Source organism: Plasmopara halstedii, assembly GCF_900000015.1.
Source record: "Plasmopara halstedii genome assembly, contig: Scaffold_474, whole genome shotgun sequence".
NCBI classification, from domain to species: Eukaryota; Oomycota; class Peronosporomycetes; order Peronosporales; family Peronosporaceae; genus Plasmopara; species Plasmopara halstedii.
In genome coordinates this window covers 1-13,352 of record NW_020187394.1, presented here as the reverse complement: position 1 = coordinate 13,352, position 13,352 = coordinate 1, and the positions used below count along the sequence as shown (strand labels likewise).

Below are 13,352 nucleotides of genomic sequence, written 5' to 3'. Positions count from 1 at the left end.
CTAAAAGTGTGCAGTTTATTGGTCAGGTCAGTCCCTTCCTTCACTCTCTTCGAATATAAGGTTTCGACACATCTACAGCGGCCTTGATCTTTAGGAGATCTGTCTGCCGACCACATTATTAATGAATCATTCCATCAATGATATGTTGTTGATGCTGAAACCACATTTGTCCATATTTGCAAACAGCATATTGAAGCGCTTACAAGCATGCACTGGTCGCAAGTGTTTATAAACATTTGACTCTTTGTCTTCTGCACAACTATAAATGTAAAAAAATCAAATAATGCCATTGGCTGCGATTGAGCTACTTTTTATACTCCTACGGCAATAATCGGCCCAAAAGAGGAAGTAGTACATTTTTATGGTCTAAAAGCTGCCTCGCTGAGACTTTGAGCGTCGCTAGTGCTTATGGCATCCATGAGACATTGCCGTCATTTCCAAGCACGCCGCGCTCAGAATACTCACGCAGCGGTAGGGATATCAATTTTCTCTTTTGAGCAATTGAAAGAAGATCAACAAGCTCAGATACACTGAATAAGGCGCGGTTGACGATGCTGTATTGCAGTACATCTTTTCCAAGAGAGGCTGTTTGGCGGAAGAATAGTGGCCGAGTTTTTCTTATCATAGTCATGTGTAATTTTACACTTGCCATTAGCCTTTCAGACACCGACAATCGGCGCCAAACAGAAGAGTTTACTCTCTATCGCGCAACCAGCGTCGTATTAGCACAGAAAAAGGGATCTTTGACGTCATACTTTTACCTTAGCAAGGAACTTTCATGTGTTATCGTTATCCATGATCTAGTTTAAGGATCGAGGCCATTTTTACTATGCACTACTCGGCCTGAAATAACTAATAACACGAATGGTGGTCTTTCGTCACCACGTCTTGAAGTCCTTCTCCAAACGCTGAAGGGGGAACCGTAGGGGCTCATCGGGATTGCTTTTCCACCCCTCGTACTAAGAGTTCTTTAAGCGTCATTGATGGCAAACTCGTTGATGCCAACTTAGTTCCTCTCTCGGCACCAACCGTGGCTTTACTGTCTTGTCATTCCTGCAAACCTTTCGTATAAATCATACTCGATAAAAGATTTTGCCTGGGCAATGAAGGGTGACATACATCCCTACAGCTATTCCGTCACTCCGTTTTCAAGTAAATAAGCGTTCTAGTTACTAAAAGTAGAGCTCGACAGCTTCGCATGGAAGGATCATCATAAGAAACTGCTGATACAGTCGAACGTTTAATCATTACAAGGGAAAACACATCGTAATAATATCAATGCCTGGTCTTTCCGCTTACAACTTGCGGTCGTCTGTCTTGACCAGCCCCGGACAGGAATGTCATACGCAGTCGATCTTACTCTGGTACAGGAGACGCCAGTTTACAGCTGTACATAACATCTCGACAAAGATACGCTCCGCGGACCACGACATACCGTCACACGTATTCTCGTTTTGTCCCTGCAATAGAAATACAATTACCCCAACCTATCCACACCGTGGCTTATCCTAGAATCGACTGAATTGCAAAAACGTCAGGGGCTACACGATTCTCACCAGTAGAGTTCAAGTGTGTTAAAAGCTAACACCCTCAAGGAGACAGAAACGCTGTTGACGCGGGCACGAAAATGCAATACATTCGGCGCAGACATTGAGTGTCCAAGGTGATGAGCAGTACCGTCTTCAACTACTTTGAGTAGAGCTCGGAAGGCTGAAACGGAAGTGAGCCGCGGTCTCAAATGAGACAGAATATAGCAAGTGTATACCGCAGGATCCGCGGGGTATCTCTGCTTAAACAGGGATATACGCTGCTTAATCAAATTTCACAGAGAAGCAAAGCCTTCGACACTTCCACTAGTGTCCCCATCCCAGTTTGCACGAACACTTGGCATTTTCGATGCTTCATTTAGTGACGACCGCTTTTGCCAGTCGCGTGTCGTACGTAATTGTTCGGCGCTTGTGAGTCTCACAAGACTCTCCATGGCTTGCTTCACTTAGAGAGTAGAAGAAAATTTTACATAGAATAGATATCATATACCCTTCTCGGCATCCAAAAAGAATAAAAGAATATGCCCCAGGTGGTCGCCCTGCCTCTAAAAATCACCGCGCGGACAACTCAGCGCTGGACATCGGATTTTGTACTTGTCAATAAAATAGATTAAGCACGCAGGGCAAAACTGCTACAGATTGGCCGAAGTTGCATCTGCGAGTACCAGGTTGCTAGATGGTAATCAAGAGGTCGCATTTTTCATTTACGCTGGCACAGTTTCATCTCCTCCGATGCGCTCATGTAGCCCATCCAACCCTCGCGACACGGAAGTTGCTGTCCACACTAAATATGACATCCATCATCTCCATAAACGAGATTGGCTAGACGAGATTGTTTTTTGTGCGAGCTGCACCGTTTTAGGGATCATTCATGGAAGTGTTTTGTACCCACTTGTTAAAGAGGACCTGCCGCCAGCGTTTGATAAGGGTGGCGTAGTCCTCTTCTGACATCTCAGGACGAGTGGACAAGAAATTGAAGCCCCCTTAGTACGCCCATCAGGCAGTACAAAGTTGTCGCTTCAAATCTTTCCTCGTTGGGAATGCCTTCTCTACTAATCTACTGCACGTAAGCTCATTCTAGAATGCGGTCTCCTAGAGACCGCTACTTCTTATCCGATCTGGAGCATGGCCGATTTCATGGTAATCTGGATTTTTCTCATCCAGAGAAGAAATTTCGCCTTTTCTACCCTTAAAGAGGTGGTCCCTCAGAACTTGCGGTCTCATGGCGGGCGTACATCTGGCTCCCACTGACGCCTGGTCAGGGCGTTTCAGTTGGTGACTCCCCTGAGTGTTTTTCTAGCTGGTGAGCACCACCAGACGAGAGATCATCAGGCGCGAGTTCTCTAATCCCTTCGGAAACAACTTTAAACATAATTGTACTAGGCGTGTCTGCTTATTCTGGGGACAGGTGATCAAGCTTTTAATGTTCTATCCCCAATGAGGATACAGTGTCACAAGACCCAGTCGTCGAATTGATAACAAGTGCTACCAACCCAACGGCGTTGCCGTGCACCCTGCACAGTTCTTTATTGACAAAATGCGCGCGGGTGGGTCGTGCACTTTCAGCGGCACCAAGATCCTTTAAAAGTAAAGTACAACTTTATTCATTCCAAGAGCGACATATATTGAGATTAAAGTCGTCTCTATTGCTATTTTCAGAATGAATATTCTAATACTAGCAAGGTATTAAATAACTTTTAAAAACAATGTTGCGAGAGATTGGGTTTTGGTGCTCCGAAGATAATTCCCTGAGCAATGAACCTTTGGATACAAACCGTCCAAACCCTCGTCACCTTGTTGATGATGCGTGGTTTGCTGAAATCGATCCCTCTTTCCTAAAAACTATAGAGTGGTATCTAACTCGGGCTTTTGTGGAAAGTTATGAATTGGCTTACAGTTTCTGCCGGTTTAATTGTTTGCTGGCATTGGAACAGCCTGCAATCATGGGTGCATGTACGATGACGGATGGAATCTACTGCTGGCCCGAAGGATATTGGCATTATGTATATCACCACCACGTAAAGCCACCACACGACTTCTTAACTCACATGATAGCAAATCACGTCACAATGGTGGAGATAACGAGGAGAGCACGAGAAGAAAAGAAGCTGCAAGTGTGGGATGCTGTGGAGAAAAAAGCAATAGAGATGCCTCAAGCCATGCAAGATTGGATTATTCTCCACACGACAATAAAATCGGATCTCTGACCCAACAATAGGAAGTTTAGATGGACAAATGTGCAAAAGGAAGTGATTGTTTTTCATTCGATCTCGCCTTGCTACGTATGATCCTACCTTTAGATAGCTCAGTCTTTCATATAAGGCTGTGCAGAATCTGCAAGAAATCTTCATTTTCTTTGTAAAAATCAAATAGTTAGCAATGTTGACACGATTGAACTTTTGATCTGAATAAAACAGTCTCTGCTTGTACATGTGCGGTCGAGACCGTGCAGGGTATGCATTTGTAGTTGCTTGGTTTTAAAGGATCGATTCGCATACATAGATTGTAATAATGGTGTTGAAGGCTGAGTCAAGGAGTGTTGAGGATCTGGAATTACTGTTTTATCGAAATTGGACCACGCAATAGCGTTGTCATCTTAACAGTCAATTGCAAACGTGTTTTACTTAATCAATCTTCACGGAATGTCTGGTTTTGATTATCGCCACGCATCAGAAGAAACGCATTTGCATATTCCTCTCCTAACATCATCACACCACGATGTATCGCCGTCCGTTGATATAATGCTTTTAAGAAGCCAGGCCAGCACTACTTGATCAATACTGTGCATTTGACGGCTTGATTCTTGTATGCAGATGCATTGTAAGGTCAAGATGACGGACAAATTTACACTCGAATTAAGCGTACCAGCGTGAATCAGTACTCCTTTGCTTTTGTACAGCTGCGAGCCTTGATATTAGCGGTAACGTGATTTAAATATATCAAATTGGTCATCAAGCCTACAGAACAATTTCTGCGCAAATCATTCTTACACCCTCATTGTAGTGATGTCTGTGTATGTCATTTGAGCAGATCTATGTCGATGAAGCTATAAGGATGCGGTCAAACCATGTTACTGTTTAAGCCGAAACGAGGAGATAGAATAATCATCAAAACAGTTGAGTTGAATAAAGCCCCACTTTATTATTCCGTCAAATATACGAGTCGTGACACCTTTTCCTCTACAATCTAGTAGCATTCAAAGCACCACAGCCTAGATCAACGATTGACATATGTCCTCCTGGTTAAATCAATCAGTCGGCAGAGTTCTTGGCATACAAGGCACGCGACTGAGCCTTGCGCTTAGGGTCCGTCTCGCAATTGTTTTTGCGGTTCTTGCTCTTCAAAGCAGCCTTCTTCTCAGCACGCAAAGCCTCCGCACGGAGTTCAGCACGACGAGCAACCAGCGTGTACGGGTTAAGTTTAACCATAGCACCCAAATTTTTCAATGGGTTCTTTTTCTGGAAACGGCGGTGCTTTTGGTATTTGCCAGCACGCACAACAGACTGAATCTCATCAGAGTTGATCAAACGGCCAAGATTTGCGTTGTTCATCTGGTGGCGCGGGAGCTGGTAACCAGTTTTGGAGACCGACTTCTTCGAGTACGTGCCGTACAAGGAGTCTAGTTTTTGAAACGCAGACTTGGTCCAGATAATGAAGCGCCCAAGGTGGCCACCAGGAGCAAGCTGCAACAGGTTTAGACGTTCAACATTGGCGAGTTCGACACCAGGAATATTACGAAATGCTTTTTCAGCACCGTTCGCGTTCGCATACACGATCAATGGACCACGACGAGTAGTGTAGCGACGGTTGCGCGACTTACCACGACCAGTTGTAATCTTTTTAGAAGCTTTCACCTTCTCGATTTCAACATCTGCGCCAATCTTAGCCAAGACCTTTAGCGCCTGAGCTGTCTTTTGTGTAGACTCCACAGCGTCATCAAGCACGAGAGGTACTTCAGGCACCTTCTCAATACGGTGACCACGGGCCATCACAAGAGCAGGAACGGCCGAAGCAGCCAAAGCCGATGCCACGGCAAAACGACGTTGGTTGACATTAATTTTGCGGTGCCACTTACGCCAAATTCGCGTAGGTGCAAACATGCGACCACCACGACACATGTTACCGAAAGCAGCTTGGCCGGAACTCTGATTACCACCACCCTGAATACGTGGGATACGCGACACAGCGCGACCAGTGCCCCACGATTCTGCAGAGTGCTGATGACCAGCCTCACGTGATACACCGTAGGGCTGGCGACGATTTTTCGCCATGTTCGTGTGCACAAAGTTCACGACATCAGGACGAATGGGGGCAGTAAAGACGGCTGGAAGCACGACTTGGGAGACGACAGAGGCAGTCTCGCCCTCTACGGAGAATACAGATACAACGGGACGACTGGCAGCGACAGAAGACATGATAAGTGCGGCGGAGGAAGTGTAGGCGAACGCGGGGATCCGGCGACAATTCCAATAATGGATGCTTTAGCTCGGTCAAAACGCAGCAGAGCCACTCATCGGAGAGGTCACACAAGTGAATTGGTGTCATTTTTAACATAATGTTTTTATTGGTTATAATAATGTATAAATCTTTTAAAACTTCAAAATAGAATCTCATTTTCACCTCCTTCATGGTTACATATCTGTTCAACATGGATACTTTACATGTTAGAGTAAGTCACACAAATTTCATCGTCTTGCCCAATGCGCCGTCAATTGTTTCCGCTGACGTTGCAGCGGCGATGCACGTTCAGTGTTGCTGCAATGGACTGGCGACAAGTTGTGTCAAATTATCGATGCAAAGAAAATGACAAAAATGTGTCGCTCTCGAAAAAAGACGTCGAGCACGTCGTCCGTGTCTGTACACAGAACGATCGAGCTCGAGAGGCCATGGATGTAGTTCATAGAGCAGAAAAACGTGGCATCTTGACTCCATTTGATTCGCACATTCAGATCTGCTGCTCTTGGGCTCGAAAAGGTAAACCGGAGCGGGCACTGTCGATGATACCTCGACTTTACAATCAATACACGAAGGAATTTCAAAAATTGACTTCAAACCAGTCGACTGTTTACGATCCGTTATTGTCAGTGTTTAAATCTCAAGGAGATTGGCGCAGTACGTACGCTGCGATTGAACAAATGCATAAATTAAAGATTACTCCCTCGCTCCGTGCATTCCAAGTGCTCATGTTGACAGCTGCGAAAGCTCGACAGACGAATTTGGTGATGACAACTATAGAATTTGTCGAGAAAAAGTTTCCAAATTCTTTGAATGAAGTCGCTACTTTGACGGCCATGTGTCAAGCGCTGTTGAGTCTTGGAGATTATCAACGTGTTATGGAGATTTATAATAAAATGGATGACAACTGGGCTTCCGAAGAAGCTAATACGATTTTATTCAATCAATTCTTGTCTGCTGCCATTCGATGCGAAGATAGGACAGTTCGATCGAAATACGAAAAATTGTCAAATTTTCACTTGGCAATGACTATTCTTGACCGGATGCGAGAATCTCAACAAGCTAAACCAGACGATTACACGTTTGCAACTTTTATGATGGAATTGACTAAGCGCGGCGAGTGGGCACAAGTACTGGATTTGTTTGAGATAATGTTGCATGCCGAAGAAAGCAACCGAAATACAGCGATTAAGACAGAAAAGAAATCCGTGATCAGTGCGCTGTCGTGCTCGGCAGTAATTCGAGCGCTTCACAATGTTCACCGCGTCAACGAATCGGAGGATTTCAAAACAAAAGAGAGACCGAACGACAAGAGAGCCCCGCTGAGGAGCACGAACGCACAAAAGCGGAAGCTGAGTCACGATTTGGCAATTGTACTGAGACTGCTTGGTACAGTGGATTTGCGCAATATTAATCATGTGTCGACGCTGATTGATACTCTCGATGAATTTAAATTATTTATACCGGCACGTCAGGTTTTTCGACGTGTTATGGACCAAAGAAGCATCCACGAGACTCAATGGCGATATAGAGATGGGTATAACATTGACTTACACGGTCTTTCTAAAGGTGTTGGTAAATGTGCAATTGTATCCACTTTGGAAGAAATTAAGCTTGCTCATAAAGAGAGAAGTGATGGGGCTGGTCCAGAAATCGCACCACTTCAGGATCTTCGGATAATTACAGGAGTCGGAAAACGCAGCCAAGTATTTATGAAGCCCGTACTGAGGCAAGCACTTATTGACTTATTGACAAAGTCGTGTCATCCTCCCCTTTGGCCGTCAATAAACCCGACCAATCCAGGTGTAATGTTGGTACGTCAGGACGCTTTGCGTAAGTGGCTTGCGAAAGGTGGGATCATTCGGTACTCTTAGTGAGAAATGTCTATGGGGCCATGTAGATAATACACCTCATCGGTACATTGGTCTTGATGATCATCATCTAATTGTGAGAACGACATGTCTGAAGCTCGACATTGATGAGATGGGAATTTGCGCAAACTCTAATGTATTGACTCGAAGACCCTATACTCAGAAATTACATAAGAGACAATCGGAAGCTGAACGCGAACGAAAATGGATTAAAAATGTTTGCAGTTTACATGAGCTTGCATGATAGGTGTACAATCCTACGTGCACGTGTCGTACGGGTCTGCTACATTTCGCATCAAATCCGTGGCACTAAACAAGTACATATACATATGGTGATAGAGTTTATTATAGTCGAGGATACTTGAGGGGTCAGCAACTGCATGAGGAAATCGGTCTGCAGCCTCGACAAATGTCATAGCATCGAGCGCCTCGTAGCTAAGACCTGTCAACTCTTGAAACTTGCGGATACGAAAATCACGTGGCAGCTTACCAACAATGAAACCTTCAGGAGACTTGACCGTTTCAGTATCGACGATTTCTGCACCGAGTTCCGAATCGGAAGTCATACTGCGACGATTCCAATTTGCTGACCCCACTGACAGATAGACATCGTCAATGATGACAACTTTCGTGTTGATCACGAGATCGCGTTCCGACTTGGTTGCATAGATCTTAAACTTGTTGGGATACTTCGTTCGAATTGGCTTGACGTTCTCGTAAAAGTATTTGATGTAGCCAGCATTTTTAAACGGATTGGTTTGTCGATTGGCAACGACAACAACTCGCTGAATCTTTGGCAACACCTCCATGAGTGCATCTAGAAGTTCTGGAACAAAGAGAAAATATTGGTCTTCGATATAAATGAAATTTTTGGCTTTCTTGATGGCCTTGAGTCGTGCACGGAGTAGCGACACCTCTCCAAGGGGGGCGAAACTTTTGTAATAGCCGCCCTTACAACTGAATGTCCGTGTGATCTGGATGCTGTGTGAGCCAAACAACCCGGTTTTGTTACTACTGACGTAGTCTAGTGGAGGAACTTTATCATACGCAGGGTTTTCAAAGTTATAGAGATCATCATCTAATTTTGTGCACGGTATGTGGTCGATATTCCATCGGGCGACAAAGTTATTCGCAACATCTTTGGCAGCAGGACCATGAATACGCACATGACCATCTATCCAACCTTTTTGGTCATGGGAGATTTTAGCGTTCTTACGAATCGAAGTCTGGTTGTGGTGCATTGTATCCCATCGATCAAATGCAAGATCTAGTCCACCAATGTACGCAATTGGCTGGTCTAGTGTTTTTGTGGATCTATTGGCCGCAATGACAATGGTCTTTTGGTGGTGAGATGATAGAAGACTCGGCAATCGATCATCAAAAATGAGAACTGCTTTTGCACCATTGATTGGAGAAGGTGGAATCTTGTTAATAGCATCACGAGCTTTTACATTCGAGGATGAATATCCGGCGACAATATTTGCCCAATTTAAAATATTAACGTTCCCTCCACGCTTAACGACGCCCGCAATGACTTCTTTCACACCAGTTGTAGCTCCAGACGGATCACTTTCTGGCTTCAGTGGGACTAAAGTCGTTAGCCAGGAGGTCATCATGACTCGGTCTCCTTTTTTCGTCCTACTCAGGTCGTCATATACGGCATCGTAGAACTCCCTCGATGCCGTAAACGGCGTAACCTTATTGCCAGTGGTGTACACTGACAAATCCTTTCGCGGGACGCCACCGCGTGAGTCGGTAATTTCGTCCTCAGTTAAAAACCACTCTTCTGCATCTAGTAAAGGCTGACGAGGGGCGATGTTGCTGCCATCTGAATGATCAGTGGCCGCTTTATTATTTGCCTTTGCTATGGGGTCAAAACCATCACCAAATATTGTCGTAAAGTCGATGGCGACTGCAGGAGTCTGACCACAGATGAGCAGCAGAACCACGATAACGAGACGCATTGCGAGTGAGAAAACACTTGAAAACTATAGTGTAGTGGGCGTACTTCAGAGTTTGGAACGAGTGATTCGTATGCAAGAGCATGTTGAGCTTTGCGTACATATATGTACAAAGACAAATCAGTAATCCGTCGTATGTTATCATTCGCATTGCAAAAGATATCTGTCTCCCAAGTGCCTGAATATTACAAGCAATTTATCAACGAAATATGGAATTTTGGCTTAATATTTAGAGCCAGATGGTCGATCCCAATCGTCATACATGCGGATTAACATATGTGGAATGTTTAGGCAAGCATCAAATCACGCTCGATGAGATTGTTATTCCGATAAAGTCAGGAAGTAATGAGTCAGGTCCGCAAATGGGGGCAAGCACTTAAGAACTGAGGGTAACTATGACTGCGTGACGATAGGAAATATATGAAATTTGATAGATTTCATTCACAACTGCTCGAAATTTTAAACAGGTGTAACAGGGTACGTACCGTATCAGGGGATACACACCGTACGGTATGGATCAGGGATGCGTTCACATTGCGATGGGTACAAAACGGCATATTACATTTTTGTATTAGTACTCGAATTTCAGAGTTATCAAAGAATTTGGTACTGGGACTGTTGTTAGATTGGACGCTAGATGGGAAAATGCAAAGTGAACAGATCGGTGCTTGAGTCAGTTGTTACCTCTAGTCTTGTAAATGGACCTGCATTTACGGGGTTTGCTCTTACTGGATTTTCTACTGTCTGACTACTGACCTATTTAGCAGAATAAAAAGCACGACGTCACAAAATCTTATGGCGCAATCATACTGGCACGAGAATTCCGTACCAGTATGGTTGAGTTAAACACTTCCACTCGGCTTTACAGAGTTTGGTAGATCGATCACCAATTTGTCCTGGAGACTTTTAATTTACTCGGCAGCGATCGTTTCGGCCATTAGGATACCGGTAAGAGAACCGATAGCACCCACCATGAGGTCGCCGGTACGAGCGCCCAGATATTTGAGGGCGGGGCAAAAAATAACTTTTTTCCGGACGAGTAAAGTTGTGGTGGTCATGAACAAGGCCATGCTTCAAGTAGAGCAACATCGCGTCACTCATGCAGCATAAGAAGTCGCGCTCGAAAATGGTAACTGAAGTGCAATACATCGGTAGAAAAGACATAAAGTATCTTAAGCAACAGATATCGCGGGTATTTGCACTGCCTAATCGTGTGTGTCGGGTGCATTCAACGTTCTTGCCCACCAGCCAAGAGAAACGATGGTTAGCGGACTTAGCCCACGAGTTTAGAACTCCTGTCACCGCGATGGCGACAGACCCTCACGCGTAGGCAGTGATAATTGCCGTCATCATGAATGAAATCGACTCGCACTGAGACCTCAAACATTGTTGAGTAGTGAAGGGCACATGCCGAAGGGAATTAGCTAGCAGCTACACAATCAACCCTTCCTACATGTCCGTAAATACCTTCCTGTTCGCCCTTCTTGTTCCCTGAGCCTCTGCAGCAGCCGCCCTCGAGCTTCTCCCTGCGACGCCTCGACAAGATGAATGGTCGCGGGGGGATGTCCGCAAGCTGCTTCTCCGTGCCGATATAGCTGACGTCAATAGCCTCCCTGGCCACGTTCTCCCGGATGAAGTGATGGCTTCGCCGAGTTCCTTCATCCTAAACGCCTACTTGAGTCCCATCTTGACGTCCTGGATTTCTTTGCTCGTCTCCGCCGCGATGATCATGTCGTCGACGTAAAGACATACGTATATCAAGTTGTCCTTGCTCACCTTGACGTACACGCACTGATCTGCCCCGCAGCTCTTGAAGCCAAGCTTCATGAAGGCGCGATGGATCGTCTTGTTCCACGCGCTCGCCACTTGCTACAATCCGTAGATCGCCTTGTCGAGTCTGCACATGTAGCCTTCGGCGTCTTCAATGCCATACGGCACCTCCGTGTACACGCGTTCCTTGAGGTCGCTGTTGAGGATGGCCGTGTCCGCATCCAACTGCTCCGTCACGTACTTCTTCTTTATCGTAGCCGCCAACACTACACGAATCGAGTTCATGTTGGCCACCGGTGAGTAGGTTCGAAAAAGTCTACGCCGAACTTTTGCTTGAAACTCTTCGCCACGAGCCGAGCCTTGTACCGAACCACTTGCCCAAGCTCGTTCCGCTTCTTGGCGAACACCCATCTGCATCCAATAGGTCGTAGATTCGCCGACCTCGGTACCAGTGTCCATGATCCATTCCGTTCATGCGCTCGCAGCTCTGCCTTCATCGCCTTCACCCACTCCGCCGCATCGTCGCCATCCATGGCTTGCTGATACGTCGTTGGTGCATCGTCAGCCTCGCCGACACTAGCAGCATATGCCAGCACTGCCTCAGCGAGCAGTCCATCTTCATCAATGCTCGGTCGCGTAGGCGATGGTGGCCAGATTTGGTCGTCGTTATCAGGACCACTGTCGGTCCCATGGTGCTCGTCGTTATTCGTCGATTCCACAATCGCCGCTTCGTAATTCGCGGAGCCATCGTTCAGCAGTAGCATCGGTGTCTCTGCCTGGGCGAACACGCTCCGTCCTCGGGTGGAACACCATGCCGTCATCCGTTGTCAGCCTTGAAGATATTCTGTACGTCGTCAGCTTTCTACTCGTCGATGTCGACTCTTGTTCAACTTTCTGCATTTCTACGTCATCGCCGCCGAGTTCCTCCTCAGCAGGCGGTATTGGTTCGTCGACGGTAGGTTCCACCTGTGGCTACACGTCTCCATGCTGCACTAAATCGTCGACCTCCTTGGTCACATGGACGATTATCAACTGGTTCGGTATAGCCGTATCGTAGATACCGTTCACCTCCCGTTCACCCAGTCTCAGCGAACGTGACACCTTGAGCCTGTTTGAATCCAAGTCATACGCCCGATACTCCTTGACGTTCTCAGCGTACCCCCAAGAACATACACTTGAAACTCTTTGCATCCAGCTTCGTTTTGCCGTCTTCCACATGTGCATATTCGGTAGAGCCGAGACGCGCAAATGCTCCATGCGCGGCTTCATCTTGAAGCACAGCTCATACGGTGTCATGTTCGCGTGAACATTATTCGTGGTCCTGTTGATCAGGTACACCGCTGTATTAACCGCCTCGGACCTCCACAACGAGCTCACACCCTTATAGTGCAGCATGCTCCGAGCCTTCTCCATGATCGTCTGGTTCATTTGCTCGGCCTCGCCGTTCTGTTGCGGGCTGTACGGCACAGTCTTCTGATGCACAACCCCGCTGCGCTCACAGATCCCATCTAGAGCCTTGTTCGCAAACTCAGTTCTATTGTCTGCGCGAATCACCTTAATTTGCTGACCCCACTGGTTCTCGTATAGCGCCTTGTACGCCTTGAACTTGGTCACCACTTCACTCTTCTTCTCGAGGAAGTAAGCGACCACAAACCTTGAGTGGTCGTCCACGAAGGTGAGCACGTACTTCGCTCCACCCTTCGACTTCGTCTTCATGGGTCCCATCACGTCCGTGTGTACTAGCTCCA

The 13,352-nt window shown here is 46.2% G+C and overlaps 5 protein-coding genes across 5 annotated transcripts; 2 read left to right on the top strand and 3 right to left on the bottom strand.

The window, feature by feature from the left end:
• Positions 1 to 3,253: 3,253 nt before the first annotated feature.
• Positions 3,254 to 3,754, top strand: PHALS_10485 (uncharacterized protein; the record flags this gene model as incomplete). Its single annotated transcript, XM_024725916.1, has 1 exon — positions 3,254 to 3,754. One exon carries the CDS (start codon positions 3,254 to 3,256, stop codon positions 3,752 to 3,754), a length of 501 nt encoding a protein of 166 aa, XP_024576644.1.
• Positions 3,755 to 4,798: 1,044 nt separating this feature from the next.
• PHALS_10484 (60s ribosomal protein l4) lies at positions 4,799 to 5,962 on the bottom strand (the record flags this gene model as incomplete). Its single annotated transcript, XM_024725913.1, has 1 exon — positions 4,799 to 5,962. The coding sequence occupies one exon, from the start codon at positions 5,960 to 5,962 to the stop codon at positions 4,799 to 4,801; it is 1,164 nt and encodes a 387-aa protein (XP_024576643.1).
• A 285-nt stretch (positions 5,963 to 6,247) lies between these two features.
• PHALS_10483 (FOG: PPR repeat) lies at positions 6,248 to 7,876 on the top strand (the record flags this gene model as incomplete). The annotated part of the gene is made up of 1 exon (XM_024725912.1): positions 6,248 to 7,876. The coding sequence occupies one exon, from the start codon at positions 6,248 to 6,250 to the stop codon at positions 7,874 to 7,876; it is 1,629 nt and encodes a 542-aa protein (XP_024576642.1).
• A 254-nt stretch (positions 7,877 to 8,130) lies between these two features.
• PHALS_10482 (Phospholipase D, Pi-sPLD-like-2) lies at positions 8,131 to 10,772 on the bottom strand (the record flags this gene model as incomplete). The annotated part of the gene is made up of 5 exons (XM_024725911.1): positions 8,131 to 9,795; positions 9,882 to 10,012; positions 10,539 to 10,590; positions 10,664 to 10,694; positions 10,750 to 10,772. 5 exons carry the CDS (start codon positions 10,770 to 10,772, stop codon positions 8,131 to 8,133), a joined length of 1,902 nt encoding a protein of 633 aa, XP_024576641.1.
• A 931-nt stretch (positions 10,773 to 11,703) lies between these two features.
• Positions 11,704 to 12,368, bottom strand: PHALS_10481 (retrotransposon ty1-copia subclass; the record flags this gene model as incomplete). Its single annotated transcript, XM_024725910.1, has 2 exons — positions 11,704 to 12,015; positions 12,111 to 12,368. The coding sequence occupies 2 exons, from the start codon at positions 12,366 to 12,368 to the stop codon at positions 11,704 to 11,706; spliced, it is 570 nt and encodes a 189-aa protein (XP_024576640.1).
• Positions 12,369 to 13,352: the final 984 nt, after the last annotated feature.